The 27,172-nt window shown below is 36.2% G+C and overlaps 4 protein-coding genes and 1 long non-coding RNA gene across 9 annotated transcripts in view; 4 read left to right on the top strand and 1 right to left on the bottom strand.

Moving 5' to 3' along the window:
- The first annotated feature begins 4,585 nt into the window (after positions 1-4,585).
- Positions 4,586-5,893, top strand: LOC140963072 (probable carboxylesterase 13). Its single transcript, XM_073422294.1, has one exon. The coding sequence runs from the start codon at positions 4,704-4,706 to the stop codon at positions 5,634-5,636; it is 933 nt and encodes a 310-aa protein (XP_073278395.1). The 5' UTR covers positions 4,586-4,703; the 3' UTR covers positions 5,637-5,893.
- A 7,370-nt stretch (positions 5,894-13,263) lies between these two features.
- LOC140963193 (B3 domain-containing protein Os01g0234100-like) lies at positions 13,264-16,632 on the top strand. 4 transcript variants are annotated; one of them, XM_073422477.1, is made up of 8 exons: positions 13,264-13,364; positions 13,443-13,595; positions 13,734-13,850; positions 14,152-14,189; positions 14,274-14,436; positions 14,518-14,724; positions 15,558-15,639; positions 15,728-16,632. In XM_073422477.1, the coding sequence occupies exons 2-8, from the start codon at positions 13,533-13,535 to the stop codon at positions 16,462-16,464; spliced, it is 1,407 nt and encodes a 468-aa protein (XP_073278578.1). In that variant the 5' UTR covers positions 13,264-13,364; positions 13,443-13,532; the 3' UTR covers positions 16,465-16,632. The 4 variants fall into 4 exon arrangements, with proteins under 4 accessions (XP_073278578.1, XP_073278580.1, XP_073278577.1 ...); XM_073422479.1 differs by having other exon boundaries at positions 13,299-13,595; positions 15,728-15,760; positions 15,809-16,632; XM_073422476.1 differs by having other exon boundaries at positions 13,308-13,595.
- An 804-nt stretch (positions 16,633-17,436) lies between these two features.
- LOC140963112 (calmodulin-like protein 30) lies at positions 17,437-18,114 on the bottom strand. The gene has a single exon (XM_073422350.1). It carries the CDS (start codon positions 18,053-18,055, stop codon positions 17,489-17,491), a length of 567 nt encoding a protein of 188 aa, XP_073278451.1. The 5' UTR covers positions 18,056-18,114; the 3' UTR covers positions 17,437-17,488.
- Positions 18,115-18,918: 804 nt separating this feature from the next.
- LOC140962892 (isoleucine--tRNA ligase, cytoplasmic-like) lies at positions 18,919-24,207 on the top strand. Of its 2 annotated transcripts, XM_073421966.1 has the most exons (3): positions 19,432-19,565; positions 19,863-19,942; positions 20,719-24,207. In XM_073421966.1, the coding sequence occupies exons 2-3, from the start codon at positions 19,865-19,867 to the stop codon at positions 23,503-23,505; spliced, it is 2,865 nt and encodes a 954-aa protein (XP_073278067.1). In that variant the 5' UTR covers positions 19,432-19,565; positions 19,863-19,864; the 3' UTR covers positions 23,506-24,207. The 2 variants fall into 2 exon arrangements, with proteins under 2 accessions (XP_073278066.1, XP_073278067.1); XM_073421965.1 differs by lacking the exon at positions 19,863-19,942 and having other exon boundaries at positions 18,919-19,565; positions 20,719-24,206.
- A 302-nt stretch (positions 24,208-24,509) lies between these two features.
- Positions 24,510-27,172, top strand: part of LOC140963043 (uncharacterized) — a 3,032-nt gene continuing 369 nt past the window's right edge. The window contains exons 1-2 of the long non-coding RNA XR_012172650.1: positions 24,510-26,465; positions 26,679-26,856. This is a non-coding gene — a long non-coding RNA (uncharacterized lncRNA). The remainder of the gene's footprint in view (positions 26,466-26,678; positions 26,857-27,172) is intronic.

Below are 27,172 nucleotides of genomic sequence, written 5' to 3'. Positions count from 1 at the left end.
TTAATCAAAGCTTCATCAAATGTATTCTGTGCGGGAGTTCCTGTTCTATCGTAACTAAATGGCGTAAGCAAAAATGGCAGCAATGGGAAACACCAGTCCCCAACGATATAAGGTCTTACATGCTGTCCTCTAACACTAATTACCTTGTCCCAAACAACATCCTCAGAAATTAACCTATTGTACAATAAACTGTCCCGAAAATGGGTGGCGTCATCATATCCACCGGGTGCCTTCACACAAACGTCCCAAAATATTTTTTTATGGTCCGAGACAACTTGCAGCAGAACAGATGGAAACCCATGTTTGCAAAAGTACATAGAACCATTAATGATATCGGGACTGAGCTTGTGAAGCTTGATTGGAGTTGAATCGATGGCACCACAGACGTTGGGCAGAGAGGTGAGCTCCTGAAAGCCTTGAATGGTGTCCACTAAACGGCGACGTGAAACAGGGATCTTGATGAATTCAGGGTAAAGCTTTGTGGCTAAAAGGCGGGTAACCATATTGGTAATTTTGGAAATCAGGTAGGGCTCGAGGCCATAACGAGTAGCTACGGTTTTGAGAGTTAAGCCATGGGAGAGGCGGGAAAGGACCATCGCAACGGCGTAATCGGAGGGAAGGGAGAGCTGCGATTGGGTTATGAAAGGTTTGAGCTTGTCCACGACGGTAGTGAAGACGGGATACGAAAGGCCGTACAGAGACCGCCACTGGGCATCGCGAAGAGGGGCTTCCATAGCCCAAATACGCTCGGTGGACAGCGCCCGAAAGGCCGCAACGGAGAATTCTGAGGGGCCTTTCGAGGAAGACGGAGAAGAAGTTTTAGCACCGGCGTCGGCGGCGGATTTGGTTTTCTTGGGGCCATGAGAAGCGAGGTAGGAAAGGACGGAGGCGAGGGTGAAGAAGAGGAGGGGGGCAGCGGAGGTGGAGGAGAGGAGACTGGAAGGAGAGGAAGCATCGGCGGAGAAGGCAGTGTCCGAGAAGAGTGAAGATGTGGAGGGGTCAAGGTAGCTGTGGAGGTGGAGGAGGTTTGATAGCATAAGCATGAAAGATTGATCCATTTCTGGGAGATCGAAAAAAACAAACTAGCAAACCCTAGAGAGAGAGATGATGATTGAATGGGGTGAACACAGTGAATCCTGAATGCTTCGCCACTGATAACACAAGGCGGAGATATCGTGGCGGCGGCGCGTGTGAAACGCCTGGATACGACGCCGTTGTCGGTGAGTATTTGGATGTCAAATTCAATTCTAATTCCAAATAGATATCAGGCTTGGCTGCCTAATTGAGTATTCTCACTTTGTGTACCCAATTTTTTTCCCTTTTACGGTTGCCAAATTAAATTTTTTAGAACTTAATTAAAAAAATTAGTCTATTTTGTTGAATTAATATTTCTTTTTTTATATTGTGGATACAGCATCATATGAGAGTTTATTGAGTTATTAAAAGAGTTTAATGGGTTAGTAAGTTGTAGCAATTATGTTTATTCATTTTATTGGTGTATAAAATATTTTAAAATTTTAAATGTAATATCATACTTTAGCATTCAATGCAATGTGAAAAATTGATTTGAAAGTGAGCAGTTACCATTACGAGTATGTCTCTTGTGAGACAATCTCACGAATTTTTATCGATGAAATATGTCAATCCTACCGATATTCACAAAAAAAAGTAATACTCTTAGCATAAAAGTAATATTTTTTCATGAATTACTCAAATAAAATATCAGTCTCACAAAATACGACACGTGAGATCGTCTCACACAAGTTTTTGCCTAGTATTAAATCTCTAAATTTGGATTGGATTCGTGGATCGACTCATCTCGCCACACAATTTAAATAGATTTGGTTGAAATTTTTCAACAAGCGGAATTTTCGGCTTAAGCGGGCTTGGGTTGGTGCTCGGGCTTTGAAAGGGAAAAAAAATGTATTATGAATTTATCATAATTTATGATGATATATGTATTTTTAATTAAAGTTGTTTTTTGTATTAATTAGTTTGTATAAATTGTAGAGGTATGAAATCGATAATTGTAAATTCGTTGTTTAATAAACATTCAAATTTTAAGTTTTAGTTCATGTAAATTCGTTGTTTAGTAATGCATTCAAATTTTAAGAAATTATTATGATTTATTAGAATACAAATAAATGTTATCTCATTAAACTTTATATATATATATATATTATTTGATAAATTCGTTGTTGATGAATATTTATAATTGAAAATACTGTAATAATTTTTTTTGAATTTTATTTTATATTTACTAGATAATAAATATAAATGTTTTATTTAAATATTTTGATTTTTATGGAATCGTAAGTGTGGGGCCAATTAAAAAAATAGGAGTGAGAGAGAAAGTATTTAAAAAACAAGGACTCTGACTTTTTTTTTTAAGAAACAAGGAGTTGACTCTTACTTATTACATTAACTGCAATTAAACTCTTTAACTTAATTAATTCTCCTCTTTTTTTCTTCTTGGTCGACACACATCTTTCCCCAATTAAAATTTACGAGTCACCTACCCTTTTTTCCCCAAATTGGGATCTGTTGACCAAAAATCAATTTAATCGACCAAAAATATATTTTGAGAAAAAATAAGAGTCCACCCAGAAGAATTGGTCGACCAAAATTAAGTTGGTCGACCAAGATTAATTTTGTTGGTCGACCAATTAATCTTGGTCGACCAACTTAATTTTGTTGGTCGACCAAGACGAATTCTTGGTCGACCAAACCAAGAAGAAATTCTTCTTGGTCAACTAAAATTAGTTGACCAAGAAGAATTCATAATTATGTCAGGTTTGTTTGTTTTTTTTATTATTATTTCATCTTGGTCGACCAAACCAAGAAAAAATTCTTCTTGGTCAACTAATTTTGGTTGACCAAGAAGAATCCATAATTATGTCAGGTTTTTATTATTATTATTATTATTAATTTTTGTCTATTCTAATTATCTTATTCTCTTAATTTTTGTTGAATTTTGTAGGATATACCTTTGGGTCGACCCAAAAGCAAAGCAACAAGATCGACCCAAAAACAAGGTCTACTTTGTGTCGACCCAGCTAAATATGTGATTCATATGTTAAAACATGTAATATTATATAACATACTTGTGAAATTGTGATTCATATGTTAAAACATGTAATATTATATAATATACTTGTGAAATTGTGATTCATATGTTAAAACATATAACATAATTGTGAAATTGTGATTCATATGTTAAAACAACATGTAACATAGTTGGTTGTGAAAATTGTGATTCATATATTAAAACATGTAGCATAGTAACATAATTGTGAAATTTGTGAAATTATGATTCGTATGTTAAAACATATAACATAATTGTGAAATTATGATTAATATGTTAAAACATGTAACATAGTTGTGAAATCGTGATTCATATGTTAAAACATATAACATAATTGTGAAATTGTGGCTCATATGTCAAAACACATGTAACATAGTTGTGAAATTGTGACTCATATGTCATAACATGTAACATAATCATGTAACATTATAGAACATACTTGTGAAATTATGTGATTCATATGTTAAAAACATGCAACATTGATCAAAATTGTGTAATTATCCTTCAAAATTAAGTAATTATCGATCATATTTGTCAACCAAACATTTTTGGTCGACCAAACATTTTTGGTCGACCAAGCTTGGGTAGACCAAAAGCTTGGTCTACCATGGTCTACTCATTTATTTTTGGTCGACCAAGCTCTTCATTTATTTTTGGTCGACCAAAACAAGAGCTTGGTCGACCAAGCCTCCAAGCCCAAAGGCTTGGTCGACCAAGCTTTTGGTCTACCCATTTTGGGTAGACCAAAGTTTTTGGTCTACCATGGTCTACCACACATGGTAGACCAAGCTTTTGGCCTCCAAGCCCAAAGGCTTGGTCGACCAAGCTTTTGGTCTACCCAATGGGTAGACCAAAAGCGTGGTAGACCATGGTAGACCAAGCTTTTGGCCTCCAAGCCCAAAGGCTTGGTCGACCAAGCTTTTGGTCTACCCAAAATGGGTAGACCAAAAGCTTGGTCTACCATGGTCTACCATGTGCTTGGTCGACCAAGCCTTTGGTTGGTCGACCAAACATTTTTGGTCGACCAAGCAAGCTTCAATCCAAGCTCTTGGTCGACCAAGCTCAACAAGCTTGTCGACCAAGAGCTTGGTCGACCTAGATCAAATCTTGGTCGACTCAAATAAAATGTTGTGTAGATCTACGACTTGTAGGTCGACTCTTTTTTCTTAAAGCGAGTCGAAGAAACAGAACAATAAATCGAAATAAACGTTAATATTATCAGATTTTTTTCAGTCATTTGTTCGATTGAGTTTGCTTAGATTGGAAGGATCTGTATCGAAAATTGATGGGAAGAAAAAGACGATTTGCATGGAGAATCGTCGTCGGAAAGGAAATGAAAGGAGATCGACGGAAGAAAAACCTAGTTTGAAGTCGACTGAATGAGATGGATAGATTTAATGTTAAAAATTTAAGTTAATGGTGTATTTACACATAAATAAAAGGACATTTATGTAAATTGACTTGTGGATCCTTTTTTTTAAATAAGTCACGGTGGAGTCCCATTTCCCTAAATTTCCCAATTGTAAGTGGGTTAAACCACCAAACCCATGGTGGAACTGGTAACCCAGTTGACCCATTTCTTCCTCATCTTCTTGGACTCACTTCTTCTTCTTCACCAATGGATCACCAATCGGATCACATAACCCACGATTTCCCACCATTCTTCCGTGTCCACAACACCGGCCGCATCGAAAGATACATTGAACATGATTTCATGCCCCCATCTAAACATCCGAACACTGGGATTCTTTCCAAAGACGTCGTTGTTTCGCTGCAAAACAATGTCGCGGCTCGGATTTACCTCCCTCGAACTGAAGCACCAGACCCGAAACTGCCCCTCATCATCTACGTCCACGGCGGCGGTTTCTCGGTCGAATCGGCCTTCTCTTCACTGTACCACAACTACGTCAATTCCCTGGCTGCTGAATCGGGATCCGTCGTCGTGTCGGTTGAATACAGGCTGGCCCCGGAGCACCCGATTCCAGCGTGCTACGAGGATTGCTGGGCTGCTACGAAATGGGTGGAGTCTCATTCCCATGTCGGGCAAGGGGATGACCCTTGGATAACTGATCACGTTGATTTTAAACGGGTTTTCGTGGCGGGTGACAGCGCCGGTGCAAACATAGCTCATGAGATGGTGGTCCGTTCTGCTGCGGAATCTGAATTGGGTATCAAAATCGAGGGTCTGATTTTGATTCACCCGTTTTTCGGGAGTGGGAATACTACTAAGCTGTGGGATTTCATCTGCCCCGAAACGACTGGCCTGACTGATCCGAGGCTGAACCCTGCTGCCCATAGGAACCTGTTGTCGAATCTGCGGTGCGAGAGGGTTCTTGTTTGCATTGCGGAGAAGGATTTCTTGAAGGAAAGGGGTGTGAAGTATCGGCAGGCGTTGAAGAACAGTGATTGGAATGGTTTGCTTGAGTTCTTCGAGACATACGGAGAGGGCCATGTTTTCCATTTGTTGGACCCGGATTCCGAAAAGGCTCGATTGTTGATGAACCGGGTGGTTGAGTTCATTAACAAGGAGTTTGTTCCTTCGGCGCTGTAGAACTGAAAGTTATCCATCCATGCCTTTGTTCAATTTGTCGTTATGATAGTCTATAGTCGCATTTGGGCTCATTTGAAAACGGATTTACTGGCTGCGCTTTAATTCATCGTAATCCCCGTCCATAATCTTATTCCATCAGTAATAAAAGACGTCTGGTGCAAAAACGAGTCGATTGTGAATTAAAATTTGTGTAAAATGTTTAATTTTGTTGAAATATTATTTAAAAATGTGTTAAATATTTGTGTTGAAAATGTGAATGTTGAATGTTGAAAATTAGGTAAAATTAGGTGTTGAATGTTGAAAATTAGTGTGTGATGATGTAGGTAATGATGTATTTTATTTTTGGATTATTTGTAAAAATTTTCTATAAATAGATCTCTCATTTGTGAAGAAAATCACAATTGAGTTGAGAGAAAAATATTATAAAGTGTGTAGTGTGATAATTTTGAGAGTTTGAGATTTTTACTTTTTTACCGTAAATTTTTACTTTTTCACAACACGTTATCAGCACGAAGCTCTAAAAGTCCTCCATATTTTTCCAAGCTCCGAACAGAAGAAAAAGGTAACAAAAGTAATAATATTTATTTTACTGTTATTTATTTATTGTTTATATATGTAATATATAATATAATGTTATTGTTAGAAATAATAAAAATAATTTTTTCAAAAACTTGTTATAAATCCTGGGAGGATGTTAAGACGACATCCCACACTCCCGGTAAGGGATACGACAAGTATAAAAGCCTATAAGGTTTTTTAAACAAAATAACTTATGACACCTAATTATAATAATGTGATATGATATACATAATTATTTAAATATGACTAATATTATATACACCATATTATTACCATAAAATTATACAAATACATACATTTATTTTCTTATACACCAACGGTAATAAACGGTAACAAAACGGCTAGTTTTTGCTCTATAAATACAATCTCACAAATACATTCAATCACTCCAACTTTCTCTTCTTCTCTAAAAATTATTCTTCATCAAATTTTCGAAGAAAAAAAGAAGATGGCTTTCACGAGGTTATTTTTAATTATTTTGGTTATCATACTCACCAGTCTTGTATTTATCGGAGAATATCCTCCTCGTGTGTTTTCTTTATTTTTACGAATACTTGTACTTGTTGTTTATCCATTACTTTGTATTGCAATATTCATTAACTAATAAAATGCATCGTAATTTTTAGTACCACCATGGCAAACTTGGCAAAGCTCGAATTCATCGCTCTTGATATTACTGGGAAAAACTATATGCCATGGACTCTTGATGTAGAAATGCATCTTGAGTCATTGGGTCTAAGCGAGACCATTAAAGAAAATGGTATATCTTCATCACAAGAAAAAGCAAAAGCTATAATATTTTTACGACGACACCTTGATGAAGGTTTAAAATGTGAATATCTCATCGAAAAAGATCCCATGGCTCTGTGGAAAGGATTAAAAGAGAGATTTGAACATATAAGGGAAGTTATACTTCCGACCGCCCGTGATGAATGGAATATGTTAAGATTCCAAGACTTTAAAAAAGTCAGTGATTACAATTCAGCGATGTATAGAATAATCTCGCAGTTAAAATTTTGTGGACATGAGGTTACAGAATCGGAAATGCTTGAAAAAACATTTTCCACGTTTCACGCATCAAATATAACACTACAGCAACAATATAGAGTGCGTGGATTTGCGAGATATTCTGAACTCATCGCCTGTCTTCTTGTGGCGGAAAAGAACAACGAGCTATTAATGAGAAATCATCAGTCCCGACCCACTGGATCAACAGCATTTCCAGAAGTAAATGCTGTAAGTAAAAATGAATTTAAACCTGGAAACCAAAATCAAATTCAAAGACAAGGTTTTGGTCGAGGTCGAGGTCGAGGTCGAGGTCGTGGACGTGGACGTGGACGAGGAAGTGGTCGTGGTCGTGGACGCGGCCGTGGTTTTGAAAATAATCGAGATAGTTATTTCTATAACTCATCTCAAAATAACGTCCCAAACCATCCACAGAAAAGGCATCAAGAAAACATGAGTGTTAATGAAAATCACTCGAAAAGATTTGAAAGTTCTTGTTTCAGATGCGGTACTCCAGGACATTGGTCTCGTATTTGTCGAGCCCCTGAGCATCTTTGCAAACTTTATAAAGAATCGATAAAGGGGAAAGAAAAGGAGACCAACTTCACTGAGCGAAGTGACCGTTTGAGTGATTCAACTCATTTTGATGCTGCTGATTTTATGAATGATTTCTCTGGAAATGATCAATATGTTGGTGGGATAGAAATGAACAATATTGATGCTGCAGATTTTCTCAATGATTTCTCTGAAAATGAACAATATAGTGGTAGAATATAAATGTACAATAATTTATTTTTCATGTATTTATATGATAATGTTTTATTGTACAATTATGATATGTGTTATATTTAAATATGTATTGTCATTAATTTTTTTTCATTGCATATTTTTTGAAGTTCAAATATGGAAAATGCTATGAGCAAAGCTGAAGTTTGCATACCCGATAGTGGTACAACGCACACTATCCTCCGAGATAAAAGATATTTCTTGGAACTAAAACCAACAAAAACAACGGTGAATACAATATCAGGTCCTGTAGACTTGATTAAAGGATGTGGTAAAGCACAATTTTTGTTACCTAATGGTACAAAATTTTTGATCAATGATGCTTTATATTCACCACAATCGAAAAGAAATTTGTTGAGTTTTAATGATATATATTCCCATGGGTATGATACTCAAACAATGAATGAAGGGAATGAGAAATATATGTGTCTTACCACATATAAATCAGGAAAGAAATATGTGATTGAAAAACTACCAATGCTCCCTACTGGATTGCATTATACACATATACGTCCCATTGAATCAAACATGGTAATTGATAATTCTTCAATATTAACCAATTGGCATGATCGATTAGGACATCCTGGTTCAACAATGATGCGAAGAATTATAGAAAATACACATGGTCATCCATTGAAAGACCAGAAGATCTTTCAGAATAATAAGTTTCAATGTAAAGCATGTTCTCTTGGAAAACTTATTATAAGACCATCACCAGCCAAAATCCAAACTGAATCACCAATGTTTCTTGAACGTATTCAGGGTGATATTTGTGGACCAATCCATCCACCATGTGGACCATTCAGATACTTTATGGTATTGATTGATGCCTCCAGCAGATGGTCACATGTATGTTTATTGTCAACTCGAAATGTTGCATTTGCAAGATTACTTGCTCAAATAATAAAATTGAGGAATCAATTTCCCGATTATACAATCAAGAAAATTAGACTTGATAATGCTGGTGAATTTACTTCCCAGACTTTCAATGATTATTGTATGTCTATGGGAATCATTGTTGAGCATCCTGTTGCTCATGTACATACTCAAAATGGATTGGCTGAATCATTGATTAAACGTCTGCAAATGATTGCTAGACCAATGATTATGAAAACAAAGCTCCCTATTTCTATATGGGGACATGCAATTTTACATGCTGCTTCATTAATTCGCATCAGACCAAGTGCATATCATAAATACTCCCCATTGCAGCTTGCATTTGGTAAAGAACCAGACATTTCTCATCTGAGAATTTTTGGATGTATGGTGTATGTGCCTATTGCACCACCTCAACGAAAGAAAATGGGACCTCAAAGAAAGATTGGAATTTATATTGGTTATGATAGTCCATCGATCATTCGATATCTTGAACCACAGACAGGCGACGTGTTCACAGCACGTTTTGCTGATTGTCATTTTAATGAGGAAATCTTCCCAATGTTAGGGGGAGAACAGAAACATACCGAAAAAGAAATTACATGGTATGTATCATCATTGTTACATCTGGATCCAAGAACAAAACAATGTGAAAAAGATGTACAGCAAATTGTGCACTTGCAAAGAATAGCAAATCAAATACCAGATGCATTTGCAGACACAAAAGGGGTAACTAAATCATATATACATGCTGCAAATGCCCCTGCTCGAATTGAAATTCCGAAGAAACAAATTGAAGATAGTCATGATGTCATTAAACGCCTGAAGCGTGGAAGGCCAGTTGGTTCCAAGGATAAAAATCCTCGAAAAAGAAAATTCATAGAGAAACACAATGATCACAAAATAGAGAATGATGTTCCTGAAGAAACACATAATGATCACAAAATAGAGAATGATGTTCCTGAAGAAACACATGATGATGAAAATGTTTTGTCAGAACCACAAACTGACGAGAATCATGAAATCTCTATCAATTATATTAATACTGGAAAAATATGGAACCGAAAAGATATAGAAGAAATTGATGATATATTTTCTTATAATGTGGCAATCGACATCATAAATGATAATGAAGATCATGAACCAAAATCTTTTGGTGAATGTAAAAATCGGCAGGATTGGATAAAATGGAAAGATGCCATCCAGGTTGAATTGGATTCGCTAAATAAACGTAATGTTTTTGGACCTATAGTCCTTACACCTGAAGGTGTAAAACCTGTTGGATACAAATGGGTTTTTATTCGAAAGCGAAATGAGAAAAATGAAATAGTAAGATATAAAGCTCGACTTGTTGCACAAGGTTTTTCTCAAAGGCCTGGAATTGATTATGAAGAAACGTATTCTCCTGTGATGGATGCAATTACGTTTCGGTATTTGATTAGCTTGGCAGTATCTGAAAATTTAGAAATGCGTCTTATGGATGTTGTTACAGCCTACTTATATGGATCACTTGATAGTAATATATATATGAAAATCCCTGAAGGATTTAAGATGCCTGAAGCACAAAGTTCAAAACCCAGAGAATGTTATTCTGTGAAATTACTAAGATCATTATATGGGTTGAAGCAATCCGGCAGAATGTGGTATAATAGGCTAAGTGATCACTTGATGAAAAAGGGATATGTAAATAATTCAATATGCCCTTGTGTTTTCATTAAGAAAACAACATCCGGATGCGTAATTATTGCTGTATATGTTGATGATTTAAACATCATTGGAACAAATAAGGAAATTCAAGAAGTTGTGTCATACTTGAAAGAAGAATTTGAAATGAAGGATCTTGGAAAAACCAAGTATTGTCTGGGTTTACAAATTGAACAAAAAGAATGTGGAATATTTGTTCACCAGACAAATTATACAGAAAAGATCCTTAAACGTTTTAATATGGACAAATCAAATCCTTTAAGTACTCCAATGGTTGTTAGATCATTAAACATAGAAAAGGATCCATTCCGTCCATGTGAAGATGATGAAGATATTCTTGGTCCAGAAGTACCATATCTAAGTGCTATCGGTGCCCTTATGTATCTTACAAATTGTACAAGGCCTGATATATCTTTTGCCGTAAATTTATTGGCAAGATTTAGCACATATCCAACAAAGAGACATTGGAACGGAATTAAACATATATTCCGTTATCTACGAGGAACGACAGACTTGGGACTTTTGTATTCAAAAGATGCTAATCCAAGTATAATTGGTTATGCCGATGCTGGATACTTATCTGATCCACACAAAGCACGTTCTCAAACTGGATATGTATTTACTCGTGGAGGCACTGCAATTTCTTGGCGTTCACAGAAACAAACACTTGTAACAACTTCATCAAATCATGCCGAGATTATTGCACTACATGAAGCAAGCCGTGAATGTGTGTGGTTAAAATCAATGACTCAACATATCCAAATCTCATGCGGATTATCATTCGACGAGAAGCCTGTGATACTATATGAAGATAATGCTGCATGTGTTGCTCAAATGAAAGAAGGATACATAAAAAGCGACAGAACTAAACATATTCCTCCTAAGTTCTTCGCATTCACCAAGGAGCTTGAGAAGAATAAATGTATTGATGTTCGTCACATTCAATCAAGTGAAAACTCATCAGATCTCTTCACAAAGGCACTTCCTACGACAATATTCAGAAAGCACATATATAATATTGGGATGCGCAATCTACGAAATTTGTGAAGAATTGTTCGTGTCAACATGAGGGGGAGTTTACGTGACTGCACTCTTTTTCCCTTACTATGGTTTTTATCCCAATGGGTTTTTCCTAGTAAGGTTTTTAACGAGGCAGTATAAAAACACGTAATGTATACAATCATTATGATCATCATCACAAGGGGGAGTGTTGAAATATTATTTAAAAATGTGTTAAATATTTGTGTTGAAAATGTGAATGTTGAATGTTGAAAATTAGGTAAAATTAGGTGTTGAATATTGAAAATTAGTGTGTGATGATGTAGGTAATGATGTATTTTATTTTTGGATTATTTGTAAAAATTTTCTATAAATAGATCTCTCATTTGTGAAGAAAATCACAATTGAGTTGAGAGAAAAATATTATAAAGTGTGTAGTGTGATAATTTTAAGAGTTTGAGATTTTTACTTTTTACCGTAAATTTTTACTTTTTCACAACAAATTTGCTATTTTACATATATATTTTTTTATTGTTCTCAAGAAATTAATAAATAACACAACGATAAAAATCATATGACTGTCATTAATGATAACTCAGACGAGAGTATATTTATTTGTTACTCTTCAATCGATAAATTTGATCCTACATTCAACAAAATAACTCTAAATGTTGAAGAATATGTAAATAATATATTTGATGAAACTGTGACGACTGATCAACTGATCCAACTAAACTGGTCAGCCGATTTGAAGAAATCAATCTGGAGAATGAAGTGAAGATGAAATATGCTAAAAAACACTCAAATTTCCGGAACAAAAAATGTTTGACAAATCAATTAGACAGATTGACACTTTAGTTGACTAGTCTTTTGACACACAAAGATATGATGAGATCCCAAATGATGTAAACCAGACTAATGTCAACTCAACCGAATAAAACCCAATTGAAATCGACCAAACTTATTCAGTTCTACTCAATTACATTGATGAACGTCAACGTATTTGTACTTATTTTGATATAGTAAATATTTTTATTTACAGTTTAAAAAATTATAGTAATTATATTCTAGAAATTGTATTGGAAGATGTTTTTAGTTTTTATTTTTATGGAATTGATTTTTTTTTTATTTACATAAACATCTATTGGGTCAGCAATGTCATATCGATTATATTTAGTTGTCCTGTTGTTGGTATATAAGTTTTCCAAAAAAACTTAGAATTAAATATGCTGGGTTAAAATATAACATCCGAATATAGTATTCAAGACGATGGTAAATTTTTTTTTCTATCGTCCAACAATTTTATTTCATAAATAATTATTAAAGCTGCGTGGATTTTTTTTTTATTGTCATTATATAGATTAATTAATGTAATCATAAATAATCAAGTGAATGCTTTACTAAAAAATGTGTATCTAAACACACACATCCCACCAAAAACGACTTGTACTTGTGCATTGCATGCGTCGCTTCACTGCTACACAATACACATTAATGTCTAATGATGTGTTGTTATTACACACACATCCCACCAAAAACGACTTGTACTCATGCGTCGCTTCACTGCTACACAATACACATTAATGTCTAATGATGTGTTGTTATTCAGATTTCAGTGTATTTGCGTAAAGATGTAATAAGAAAATATTTAAAATGAGAAATGATGATACTGTCTGAAGACTTGAAATTTTGCCAAAAATATGTAATTTGAAAGAGAGAGTATTTTGATATATAAAACCATTTTGGTCCAGTCCCTGGAAACCCAAGCAAACACGGCAGGTGAACTCGGTGTTGCATTCTACGAAGCAAAAGAGTCCTGGACGCTGCTACCAACTCTGATTTAAGCTCATATTTCAGCAGTTTTTCTGGTACCCAACTTCGATTTTCGCGTGATGGTGTCTATGGTGGAGTTCTTTCTCTTGTGAAGCAGCTGGAAGGTCTAAAACTATGGATGTTTCTCCGAAACATGCCTGTAAAAAGATCCCTGTTTCTTCTTCATCCAAGCCAAATGTCTGTGATTTATATTATCACTATCTTTTATCTCTTTTCTTTCCATAAAATGTTTTGCTTTTACAAAAAAAAAATGAAGCTTTTTGGTGAATGGAAGAAATGGGTTTTGAGATACTTAGGTTTCTATATCTGTAACAGCTTAAGAAGGTTTGGGGAGTCGAGAAAAATTTGGTGAAGAACAGGGTGACATGGGAGACCAAGAAAAAATTGGCCGAGAGAAGGCTGATGGATCTTGATGATCTTCAGAATAAGAATGTAAGAACCTTCTGGCTTAATAATTTTGACAGTGAGTGTAAAGGACGTTCGTTACATGAATCTTCATTTGTTTACCCTTTTCATTTTTCTGATCGAGAATCTAGGATATTTGTTGAGTGGCTTATGAGTTTTAGTAGTTTCTCTCCAAGTAATGGCCTATATGTCATTTTGCTCGCTTTTATTTCATCTGCGGTCCAAGTTTCTCCTTTTCAGGGGATTGATTTTGTTAATGTTAATCAATCAACTCTGCCTACGAAATTTATTATGTTGCTTATGTGTATACCTTTGTCATTTATTGTAGCAGGCGGACGCCAGAAATATTGTTTTGCCTACCGTATGGTAAGTGATGAAGATATCAATGGTTGAAAAGGTAATTTTCCTGTGATTTAGGGTCTTGTACTGTTGTAAGTCTGATCTTTACAGTTATGAAGTTGAGCCGATCGCAAGGTTTGATCCTGATAATTGCGCTGGCACCTCAAGCTCTGCAATGGTGCGGGCACTAAAGGTTCAAAAAACACTATCACCAGAATCCCCTAGTTTTTTAAAACTGATGCTTGGATCCCATGTCAGCGGAGGATTTTGGTTGGTAGGTTGAGGTTATGTCTATGCTCTAATGTAAAATTATGGCCAATGACTAAAGTTGTGGGAAGGTTTTCTTCAATTACAGGGTTTACCAAAGCGGTTTTGTGACTTTCATTTGCCAAAGCAAGATGATACAATGGTTTTGGTGGATGAGGATGAACAAGAATACAATACGAAGTACTTAGTAAACAAAAATGGATTGAGTGGTGGATGGCGGGGTTTCTCCATTGCTCATAAATTGCTTGAGGGAGATGTCTTAATATTCCAACTTTTCGAGCCGCACAAGCTTAAGGTGACTCCTCGAGGCTCATATTATAATGCGCCTTCTCATTTAAAGTTTTTCTTATAGTGGATGCTAGTTTGATGTACGAAATGAAATGAGAAAAAGGCCAAGAAACTTCTCATGAAGAATAATGAAAAATATTGATGATTACATGAAAGTGAATCCCTGATAATTAATTGCTATTAACCCACATCAATTGTTGGAGGAGTTGTGGAATGACTAAATCATGTTCCCGGGTCTTTCCCATCTACAAGGTTGTTTGTTTTTGGGGTTTGGGCTCTCCTTTCAGTCTTATGGTTTAATAGCTCTTTCTGAGATGCATCGGATGCAGTTGAAGGGATCGACCTAGGAAAAGAACAAGAAACTTCACTTGAAGAATTTAAAAAAAATATTGATGATTTACGTGAAAATGAATCCTTGACAATTAACTGCTGTGAACTCACCTCAACTCCACGAGAAATGGTGGAGTGACTAATATGTTCCTGGGTCTTTCCTACCTGCAAGGTTATTTGTTTTTGGGGTTTGGGCTCTCCTTTTGAACTTGTGGCTTCGTATTGGTGCTCTCGTTTTGAGAATCAATAAAGTGGAAGAGACGAACTACGAAATAGCTACTATCTGTCAGTATGGATAATGTTGTATGCTCAAGAGGGGGCAATTTTACGATCCCACATTTGCTCGATAAAAAATTGTTGAGTTGTGGATAAATTTGGGATATTCTAAGACTACTGTTTTACAATCGGGTCCTTTCCTAACCTGATATCCTAAAATTAACATGTTCTCTGCATGTACCTATGAATTTGTAATGTTGCCTTTCTTGTAATGTAATGTTTGATATCTTAAAGGTGTATATTGTGAGAGCTAGCAGCTTAACAGAAGTCGATGGGGCTAGCGGTCATATCAATTCAGAGACGGAGATTAATCCTGGTACTGTTCTCCCTTTTTAATCTTGTAATACATTATTCAAAAATTGTCTACAGAACAAAGATCATCATTTCTTCAAATGTGATTTCAGTGAAAACAGTCCAGCGGCCAGAAGACAATTCAAGTGGTGGTACTAAAATAGCTAAGCAGAAATATATGGAGCCCATTTCAGTAGACGATAAAACGCATATCTTGTCTTCTCATAATGTCGTTGTTGCCGATCAATCTGGCAAGATCCACGATGATATTGGATCCGAAGATTTGGAACACATCAGATTTTCTCAAACCAACATCAAATTTAACGACATGAAGTGTTTCGGAGATTTCAACATTCATGTGAATGGTGTATTTCTCAACTCCGAAGTACCTGCGCAGCTTAGAATAAAGTATTACGATCTCTGCTGTAGTCAAAGTAAGTTTCTTCATGAAAATCTTGTCGAAGGCCTAAACAGTAAGCTGGTCACAGGAATGATATCTGAGATTGTAAGCACTGCCGATGCTATCAAATCTGCCAGACTTACCACCCCTCTCTGTCATTTAGAAACTTGGGAGAGAACGCTAAAAGCGTTTGAGGATTTAGGCATGGCCGTTGGATTTCTACGATCACGAATACATCAGCTAGTTACCCTTTCGCTAGAATCACGGGTTGTAATGGAATCAAAGAAAAAAGAGAAAGATGGAGTCGAAGGTGAGATGAAAGCTCTCGAGGCAAAATTTTTGAATGTTAAGGCAGTGGTTAAAAGGCTTAATGCAGAGATTCTTGATCTTGAAGCTGAACATCGAGAGCTTGGCGTTGTTTTCAGAGACATCGCTCGCGCGGCATGGTGAAAAATTCTCTACTCGTAGTGACGATTGTCAGTTTTTGCTGAACACATCTGTGATGATATTAAGGTTGTAGTTAGTAGTAGGACAAACTTTTAGATGTATCTCTGTTTTCGTGATACAATAAGTATTGCTATAAACAAAACCATGGAATGCAAAGACACAGTCTGATATAATATGGTACAAATATTGAGCACTATTTTTGTGACAATCCATACTTCTGGAACATACTTGTTGCGATTATGGCTGATCACGAAACTCTACACGCACTTAAAATCAATATATACTCATGTTAGTTTAAAAAATACCAACATCGTATGTCAGATTTTAGAAGGTTATCATATTTAATATGAATTTAGTATAATGTACGTGCATGCAACTAGAATATGAAAGTATACAGATGAAATGATGAACATATCGTTGGAAATTTGAATAAAAATTATATCTCATGAATGTGGGAGTGTCTTTTGGCTCTCCACATTCTTGAGTTGGTTGAAGAGTTTTGGCTCTTCATATTCTTGAGTTAATGGGTGACTCTTGGTGTGCATTTTGGGGCTTATAAATAGTGTGGTTCATTTCCTCATTTCAAGTACATGAAAATCTTTTCTCTTTCAAGCATTCTCTTGCATTTCATATTGTTAACTTTTCATTTGGACTTCGTTAAATCTCGGTGATAAAGTAAAGGTACGTTTTCAGTTCGCCGTAGTAGTGTCTCGTGCTAAGTCACTGCTGGTTGTTCCGTTGTATCCTGGGAAACAGAAGTCCAAGACGATCCTCGAAGCACATACAGGAGGGGACGAATCTGTTTTAAGGAAACTGTACAGGCCTCGGTTTGGTTTACTTTCTTTTACACGATAGTCATACTGTAAACATCACATTTGTTTCGGTTATTGCTTTATCTCTACAAGTTCGTTTCTACGCTATTGTAGTCAGCAATTTTTCTAACACATATAAATACATGCACTAATACGCAAATGATATTTGAAACAGTACATAGATAATTCATGATCTTCAGCATATTTCTAGCTAGCTAGTAAGTAATCATAGTACGAGTCATCATGCACATAAATTCATCGTTATCAATCACACCATCCCCATTAGTATCCACAGCTCTCACCATCTTCCGACAATCATTCAAGCTGCATCTCTCCCCGAGTTTACGCAACAGCTCGTAAACTTCTTCGACCGTGATTTTCCCGTCGTTATCTTTATCAAAGGCCCGGAAAGCTTGTTGCAAATCCACAGTCTTCACTCCACCTTCCTTCTTCTGCACTTCCACGAATTCATCGAAATCGATGTATCCATCGCCATCCAAATCCGTGACCTCAAAAATCTTCTGCACTTCTCTTGAGAGGAGATTCTTTTTGCCTAGGGCCTTTAGTATGGCCTTGTACTCCTCTGGAGATATCTTACCATCTTTGTTGGTGTCGAATTTGTTGAATACTTGTTTTAGTTCTTGCATATTTGGTAAGTAAATAGGCAACGTCTTCGAACTCGAGCTCTGCCTGTGATCCCCTGAAAACATTCTTGAAGGTTTTTTCAAGAATTTTCTCTTCGAGAGGTTGTATTGGATGTCTAGAAAGCTGAAACTCGACATTTTTCCTTGAAGAAAGGGATGGAAAAATATTACATTGGAGACAAACTCTCGAGCACGAACAAATATATGTAGAAGCTGCGAATCATGGAGATAAGATACATAAAAGGTGAAGATATTCTGATGCTTAAAGTGACTAAGAAGATAACACACAACAATTTTATGCGTGGTTACTTTGAAAAGATCGCTAAAAGATGATTCTTGCCAATTGGAAAAGGGTCAGAAACAAATGAAGAATATGTTCTTTTTCTCGTCGATATGGATAGGCAGGCTAGTTGATTCTGTGAACTTACTATTCTACCATGTTAATACATCGATTTTCGGTAAACTTGGGCGAATTAACGAGTTACCGAAGAATTGCGAGACTTGGGAAACACTTGTTTATCACACAATCAAATATTTTTCTTGAATTTTTTTAGTTTGAGGGGGTAAGAATCAAAGATAATCTATTCAACTAACATAAAAATTCCATTCCGTCTCAGGGACAATTGTATTGTCAAATCTTAATATTTATCAAATCTAACGAGCAAGGTAAAATTCAATTAACATAAAAATTCTGTCTCAGAGACAATTGTATCGTCAAATTTTAATATTTATCAAATCTAACGAGGAAGGTGAAATGTGATTCTTGCTAAGAAATATATATGCCTTTAAATGTATCATATTGAAAAATATTTAATTTGTATTTTATATTATCAAAATTTATATGAATTTTTATTTAATATTTTTTTATATTCAACTCGATTCGATTATGGTGAGCCCATTCTAGCTCTAAACTAATTCCACAATAGCAGTCCAAAGCAATCATTATTGGGCTTCAGCCCAATGAACCACTTTTCGTATGTTTTTAAAAAATTTTTTAATGCCTGCAATTTTTTAGCTCCAAACTGTCGAGCAAATTACATTTCCTTACAGCAAAACCCCTACTCACTACCACACATACAATCAATTGCCTCCGCGCCGGCGGTGGAGATCAACCATGGACGATGTTTGTGAAGGAAAAGACTTCTCCTTCCCCGCACAGGAGGAGAAAATCCTTTCACTGTGGGATGAAATAAAGGCGTTCGAAACTCAGCTCGAGCGTACCAAGGATTTCCCCGAATACGTCTTCTACGACGGGCCGCCTTTCGCCACCGGGCTGCCGCACTACGGTCATATTTTAGCTGGCACGATCAAAGACATTGTGACACGTTATCAGTCGATGACTGGTCATCACGTGACCCGGCGATTCGGGTGGGATTGCCATGGTTTACCTGTGGAGCATGAGATCGATAAGAAATTAGGGATTAAGAGTAGAGAGGATGTGATTCGTATGGGTATTGGGAATTACAATGATGAGTGTAGGGGAATTGTGCAGAGGTATGTTGGTGAGTGGGAGAAGACGGTGATTAGAATGGGGCGGTGGATTGATTTTAGGAATGATTATAAGACAATGGATTTGAATTTCATGGAAACTGTGTGGTGGACGTTTGCGCAGTTGTATCAGAAAGGTCTTGTTTATAGAGGTTTTAAGGTTAGACTTTTCCTTTATGAAATAGTCTCTTCTTGATATACTTATCAACTTATGAAGTTTACCTTTTTTTGGATTTGAAGAACTTCAACAAGTGCGCTTGTTTTACAGCTCTTCCATGTGTGCATTACTCACGTTGTATTTTACTGCTTATTTCTGAAAATTTGATAGTTGCCAATAATTCTTACTCTCTGAAACTGATGACATTTTGGCGGAATTTGATGTTCTGGTACCAAAACATAATGATAAGAACGAGGATCGTGGAGTTGATTTTACATTATTAACTACGATGGATTGCAGAGATGCTGAGACATTCTGGGGGTCCAATGTTGAAATTATATAATAATAATATTGAAAGATTTCTTATCGACAATGCCAAGGTATGTAGGAAACCTCCTTTCATGCGAGGGATAGGTGTTATTAGCAAGTAAATCTCTACATGCAATCTTTTGTCATTATCCGTGACACTATGTATATGTCCCTCGTTCAGAAAACCTCTATTCCAACTAGGGTAAAAGTTTTTTTGGTTGAATTTTATTGCTTAAGAACTGAATACACAAGTTTTTTTTATGTGGATTAAGACGTACCCCAGCCTATATAGTTTGAAAATACGAAAGCAGAAGTTCATCAAGGGGTATTGAGTCTTCCTCAAGAAAGTGTAAGACAAAACCAAGCAAGAGAGCAATTAATTACAATGTGAAAAGTAAAAGAAAGATAAGCCAATAGGGACAGGGGATTAAGATTTTTAAGAAACTGGGAATAATTCCCTAAATTCCAGCATGCCAACTAACCAATACTTTGATAATTATTTCAATTCTTTATTACTGATATTTTTTTATAAATTTTGTTTCCTGCAAAAAATATATGATCAACTAAGCTAATCTTAATGTGTAAATTATTTTGCAAGAACACGCTGATTTCTTAATCATAATGGTCTTGTCAATCTACTATCAAGGTTTGACTATGTATTTTTTCTATTTTGTTAGTCAGGGCTTGTGAGATCATCTTTATTTTTTCTCTTATGATACTTTATCCAGGAGTTTCCTGTGTATTTTTTTAATTTAGTGTTGCAATATTGAATTCGATGTTATTTTCTTTGCGCATGATATGATCACACTGGTCACAAGTTTGATGTTTTTGCTATTACTTTTTGCAGGTGATGCCATACAGCACAGGTTGCAAAACTCCATTGTCTAATTTTGAAGCTAGTTCAAACTACAAGGAAGTCCCAGATCCTGAAATAATGGTAGCCTTTCCCATTATTGATGATTCAGATGGAGCATGTTTTGTGGCATGGACCACAACTCCTTGGACTTTACCTAGCAACCTTGCACTTTGTGTCAATGCCAATCTTGTGTATGCGAAGGTCCGCAACAAGTTCAATGGAAAAGTTTATGTGGTTGCTGAATCTTGTTTGGCAGAGCTTCCTGTTGAAAAGGCAAAAAAAGGATTACCTGATGGAGTTTTTGGTGTTTCTGAAAATTCAAACCTAAGGGCCAAATCTTCTGGTGCAAAAACAAAGAATGTTGATACTTATGAAATGTTGGATAAGTATACCGGAGCTTTACTTGTTGGAAAGAAATATATCCCATTGTTTGATTATTTCAAGGATTTCTCTCTTGTGGCATTCAGAGTTATTGCAGATGATTATGTAACTGGTGATGGTGGTACAGGAATTGTCCACTGTGCTCCTGCATTTGGTGAAGATGATTACCGTGTTTGTATGGAGAATGGCATAATTAGCAAGGGGGAAAACCTTGTTGTTGCAGTGGATGATGATGGTTGTTTCACTGAGAGAATCACTGACTTCAGCAAGCGTTATGTAAAAGATGCAGATAAAGATATTATTCAAGCAGTGAAGTCGAAAGAAAGGCTTGTCAAATCTGGAAGCTTTACTCATAGTTATCCGTTTTGTTGTAGATCAGATACTCCTCTAATCTATAGAGCCGTGCCCAGCTGGTTTGTTGCTGTGGAGAAGATAAAGGATCAATTGCTTGAGAACAACAAACAGACATACTGGGTCCCTGACTTTGTGAAGGAAAAACGCTTTCATAATTGGCTAGAAAATGCTAGAGATTGGGCTGTCAGTCGAAGTAGGTTTTGGGGTACTCCACTCCCTATATGGATTAGTGACAATGGTGAGGAGATTGTGGTCATGGATTCCATTGAAAAACTTGAAAAACTTTCTGGTGCTAAGGTGACAGACTTGCATCGTCATAAAATTGACCATATCACTATCCCTTCAAGTCGAGGAACTGAATTTGGCGTCCTTCGACGAGTCGAGGATGTGTTTGATTGCTGGTTTGAGAGCGGATCCATGCCTTATGCTTATATCCATTATCCATTTGAAAATGTTGAATTGTTTGAGAACAATTTCCCTGGACATTTCGTGGCTGAGGGGCTGGATCAAACTCGTGGATGGTTCTATACTCTCATGGTTTTGTCGACTGCACTTTTTGGAAAACCAGCTTTCAGAAATCTCATTTGTAATGGGCTTGTACTGGCTGAGGATGGGAAGAAGATGAGTAAGAGATTGAAGAATTATCCTCCACCATCAGAAGTGATAAATGATTATGGAGCTGATGCATTAAGACTGTACGTTATTAACTCCCCAGTTGTTCGTGCCGAACCTTTGCGCTTTAAAAAGGATGGAGTTTATGGAGTGGTAAAAGATGTTTTCTTGCCATGGTATAATGCCTATAGGTTCCTTCTGCAAAATGCGAAAAGACTTGAAGTTGAAGGACTTGCACCATTTGCACCCATTGACAAACAAATTCTTCAGCAGTCATCCAATGCACTCGACCAATGGATTAACTCAGCTACGCATAGTTTGGTTCACTTTGTGCGGCAAGAAATGGATGCTTATAGGCTTTACACCGTTGTTCCTTATCTACTTAAGTTTTTGGACAACTTGACAAATATTTATGTGCGATTTAATCGAAAAAGACTGAAAGGTCGCACAGGAGAACAGGATTGCAGAACTGCTCTTTCTACTCTTTATCATGTACTTCTAACTGCATGTAAATCAATGGCTCCATTCACACCATTCTTTACTGAAGTTCTGTATCAGAACTTGAGGAAAGTTACCAATGGATCAGAAGATAGCATTCACTATTGCAAATTTCCAGAAGTAGAAGGCAAAAGAGTGGATCTTATTGAAGAAAGCGTCAATCGGATGATGACAATAATAGATCTTGCACGCAACATTCGTGAGCGTCACAACAAACCTCTTAAAACACCGCTGAGGGAGATGGTGATTGTGCATCCTGATACAGAATTTCTTGATGATATTACTGGCAAACTAAGAGAATATGTTCTTGAAGAACTTAATGTGAAGTCTTTGGTCCCATGCAACGACACTTTGAAGTATGCTTCCTTGTGTGCGGAACCTGATTTTAGCGTGTTAGGAAAAAGGCTAGGAAAATCGATGGGAATTGTTGCTAAAGAGGTGAAGGCGATGTCAACTGAAAATATCTTAGTTTTGGAGAAAGCAGGAGAGGTTACTATTGCCACACACGTCTTGAAGCTTAGTGATATCAAGATAACTAGGAAGTTCAAGTATCCTGATAATGTGAAAGAAGAGGAAATGGATGCAGCTGGTGATGGTGATGTTTTGGTTATATTGGACTTGCGTGGGGACGATTCGTTGTTCGAGGCTGGAGTTGCTCGAGAAGTTGTAAATCGCGTTCAAAAGCTGCGAAAGAAAGTTTCCCTTGAACCTACTGACATGGTAGATGTCTTCTTTAAATCACTGGACAATGATAAAACAGTTTTTCAAGAAATACTAAAATCCCAGGAACAATACATTCGTGATGTGCTTGGGTCTTCATTGTTACCATCTGATCTACTTCCACCTCGTGCTGTGATTCTTACCGAAGAGAGTTTTCATGGGATTTCAAATCTCTCCTTTACTATTATCTTGACTAGACGTGCTGTAGTATAACTCCTATGCCATTTCTGCGTTATATGCTGGCAATACCAAGTCTGCGCAGGGATTGCAAGCATATTTGCTGATGCTGAGATGACAATAATTTGGAATGAGAGTTTCAAATGGGAAAGGGTAAGATTAATGTCAACTGCATCGAAGATCAACCTCCAGTCGATGTGGTGCTTGGAGAACTTTTTTTTTTTGGTGAATGTTTCTCGAGCACTAGAAGAACTCAGTGATTCTTCTGGGCGATAATAATCTTACCATCTCTCATTCTTTATGGTCGCTCCCAGAAGGCCAACCTGGAAAGATTAGCATTATTTATGATATATTTTTTTTTTGCAATGATGTTACTATATGTATACGGATCAAAGAACCTCGTTCTACTTTTTTACTGTTTGCCTCTCTAATTTCTTTGAGCCTAAGTAGGGTATTTATTGGGAGCTTCCTCGGTCGTATGCGTTTATCATTTTCACAATCCTTTGTTTTCCATTCTTTTTTTCATCATTGTTTTTCGTTCATTTGATTTAGTTCTTGATCTCCACACAGTTCCATCTAATGTTTGTTTTCTTTGCGATAGGCGGTTTGGGCGTGCTCGGGGTGGTTCTATTCAATTTGTGATTGTTGGATGTCGAGTTCAACTAGGATCAAAGGGAGTAACAGCGGAATTGTAAGGAAAAAAATGATTAAGCCATGTAGAGAAAGAGCAAAGTGGTATGTCAGAAAATTTACGTGCATGATTAAAGATTTTTTTTTATATAGAAAAAATCTCTGTGATTACAAGAAAACTCATAAAAAAGATAGATTTTAACACACAGTTATTTACACGGAATAACTTTGTAAAAGAAATCTTAATATGTTAGATGTACGCAGAAAAATGAAAATATGTTACATATCATTTGGTTTGTGTCATAAAATGATAAATATAAATAATATAATTATTTTTATATTTGATAATATTAAAAGTGAGAAAGAATAAGATAAAAGATGAGAGACATCAAAATAAATCTCTCTATTCTTACAAGATAGGCTCTGTTATAATATTACCTCGGAGAGAACTCCCATCATCGTGACAGTAGGATAACTTCTTGCTACGCATTAAGCAAGAAAATTTCTTTATCCCGAAGGATGAGTCCAATCTCAAGTTGCAAATAAATAGTGATCAAAGAAAAGAAATCATCAAGAATGTCCCTGTCCCTGTCCCTGTGTGTTTAGTGGTACTGAATTCATTGGATCAACTTTTGCTCGTCTTTCGTTGTTCTGCTTGCATTTCACAGACGAGGCGTAAATGGAAGTCAATCGGATTACGGTTGGAGCCTTGGAGGAGCACCCCTCTTAGTCTTTGTTGGGATGTGGCTCTTTGTCGGCATTTGTTTTCTTTGAAAAATCAGAAAAACATGTGTTTTTTAATTTGGTTGGTATCGATGTATAAACAGTGTGGAGACATTGTCACATTAATTAAGCTTTCAATGGTTGGTAAGTTGAAATTTTATTGTGTTCATATTGCATTTTCATCTATAAATAAAGATGGTTTTGTGAAGGAAATGTATCGATCATAAGAGAACATTAGGTACTATGTAATTTTGCGAGGTTGATAGAATTTGTATTTTTGACATCTTGACTTGTGGGTAATTTATGAATTTACCCAAGTTTGTGTTCTCTCTTTGATACAAGTGAAGTGATCAAAATTGCTCGAGGACGTAGGTATAATTTTACCGAACCTCGTAAATTTTTGGTATTCATCTTTTTGTTGTTACAATATTCAATAGCATTTGTGGGATTTATTTTCACGGATACAAGATGTATTTCCCAACAAGTGTTATCAGAGCCAAAGGTTCGTCCTAGCTTGAGGTTCCTGCCATTGAATATTGTAATTTGAAGAAATGATGGGAGAAAAATATGCCCAAATGCAGTCAGAAGCTTCTTTCATCCATACTGGGGAGGACAACTTTGACAAACGCAAGATTTGAGGCAGAGAAGTTCGATGGAACTAGTCATTTTGGTATGTGGCAAGGCGAGGTGCTAGATGTTCTTTTCCAGCAAGGATTTGACATCGCCATTGAAGAAAAGAAACCAGATGGTGCAAATGAATCCGAGTGGAAAAATATCAACCGCTTGGCTTGCGGTACAATTCGTCTGTGTCTGTCAAGAGAACAGTGGCATGCATTCATGAAAGAGACATCTACAAGTAAGCTATGGAAGGCATTGGAGGCCAAATTCATGAAGAAAAATGGATAGAATCGTCTTTATTTGAAAAAGAAGTTTCGATTTGATTATCATCCAGGTACCTCCATAAATGATCACATCACGGTTTTTAATCAGTTAATAGCAGATTTGATAAATCTGGATGAAACTTTCAAAGATGAAGATTTAGCCTTAATGTTGTTGGCCTCCCTTCCTGATGAGCATGATCATCTTATCACAACGTTATTCGTTGGAAAGGATAAGGTATCGTTCGATGAAGTTTGACTGCTTTGTACAATCATGAAATTAGAAAGAAGGATAAAAGAAAAAAAAGAGAGCAAATATGCAACATCAGAGGCACTGAAGTAAAAGAACGTCCAGAAAACCAGAAGAAAATAGGAGGAAGATTTCGCTCAAATGGAAGGCTTGATAAAGATGAATGTGCTTTTGTCACGGAAAAGACCTTTGGAAAAAAGACTGTCCTATATTACAACATAAAGGAAAAGCTGTATCAGATGCCTGTGTATCTGAGGGTGAGAATGACGACTCAGATTTTGCATTGATTATTTCGTCTGCGACGTTTCTTGCCAATGAATGGATTTTTTACTCTGCTTGTACCTTTCATATGTCTCCCAACAAGGAATGGTTCTTGAATTTTCAAGAACTATATGATGGATTTGTTTACGTGGGAAATGTTAATCCATGCAACATATTAGGGATTGAACAGGATTGGTTCAATCCGTTTGAAGAATCAAGATGGTTCAACTAGAGCTCTCACAGATGTTCGTTACGTTCCAAATGTGAAAAAAATTCTTATATCTCTGGGATTATTAGAATCTAAAGGTTTCATTGTTGGTATACAAGCGTCCGAAAGAATAACTTGTACTATTATCAAGATAGTACAACTACTGGATCAACGACGACAGCAGTCTCTGAGGAAGATAAGGATTCCGAAATCACCAAGATGTGGCATATGCGATTGGGATATGTTGGTGAAGACAAAGAATACAAATGTCTCAACCAAGCATGTCGATTGGTTGTAAGTGTAGCTAAACAGACGATGTTGTGGATTTGTCGAGAATAGAAGCAATTATGCGAAGAGAAGGAATAAGGTTACTAGTTTAAAGCATTTCGCATAGAAGAAGTAAAAGATAATGTATAGGAGATTGGTAATGTGTAGCAGTTGAAACAGTACTTGGTTCAAATATATGTGCTAGCACCCAATTTCTTTGCAACAAATTGTATTGGAAGAGCAGCTCTGATGCACAATATGTTTAGATGGTAACTGTAGTAATGATCAAAATTTGGAATTAAATGTAATACCTGCAGGATTTTTATTTTGAAAATTTGAAGTAAAAAATATATAAACATACATATTAATACGCTTGACACTGAGTTACTACGGACCCACAAATTATAATGAATCATTACAAATGTTATGATACGAACTGTTTTCTTTTTCTTTTCTTTTCTTTTTTTCTTTTTTTCTTTTTTTTTT

Source organism: Primulina huaijiensis, chromosome 17 (assembly GCF_012295235.1).
Source record: "Primulina huaijiensis isolate GDHJ02 chromosome 17, ASM1229523v2, whole genome shotgun sequence".
Taxonomy (NCBI): Eukaryota; Viridiplantae; Streptophyta; class Magnoliopsida; order Lamiales; family Gesneriaceae; genus Primulina; species Primulina huaijiensis.
This window is presented reverse-complemented; position numbering and strand designations above follow the sequence as displayed.

Coding starts and splice junctions, on each gene's coding strand:
- LOC140963072 (XM_073422294.1), top strand. CDS start 4,704: ATGGATCACCAATCGGATCACATAACCCACGATTTCCCACCATTCTTC.
- LOC140962892 (XM_073421965.1), top strand. CDS start 19,032: ATGGACGATGTTTGTGAAGGAAAAGACTTCTCCTTCCCCGCACAGGAG. Junction 19,566..20,718: donor TTGTTTATAGAGGTTTTAAG/GTTAGACTTTTC, acceptor TACTTTTTGCAG/GTGATGCCATACAGCACAGG.
- LOC140963193 (XM_073422477.1), top strand. CDS start 13,533: ATGGATGTTTCTCCGAAACATGCCTGTAAAAAGATCCCTGTTTCTTCT. Junction 13,596..13,733: donor CTTCTTCATCCAAGCCAAAT/GTCTGTGATTTA, acceptor TATCTGTAACAG/CTTAAGAAGGTTTGGGGAGT. Junction 13,851..14,151: donor ATGATCTTCAGAATAAGAAT/GTAAGAACCTTC, acceptor CATTTATTGTAG/CAGGCGGACGCCAGAAATAT.
- LOC140963112 (XM_073422350.1), bottom strand. CDS start 18,055: ATGTCGAGTTTCAGCTTTCTAGACATCCAATACAACCTCTCGAAGAGA.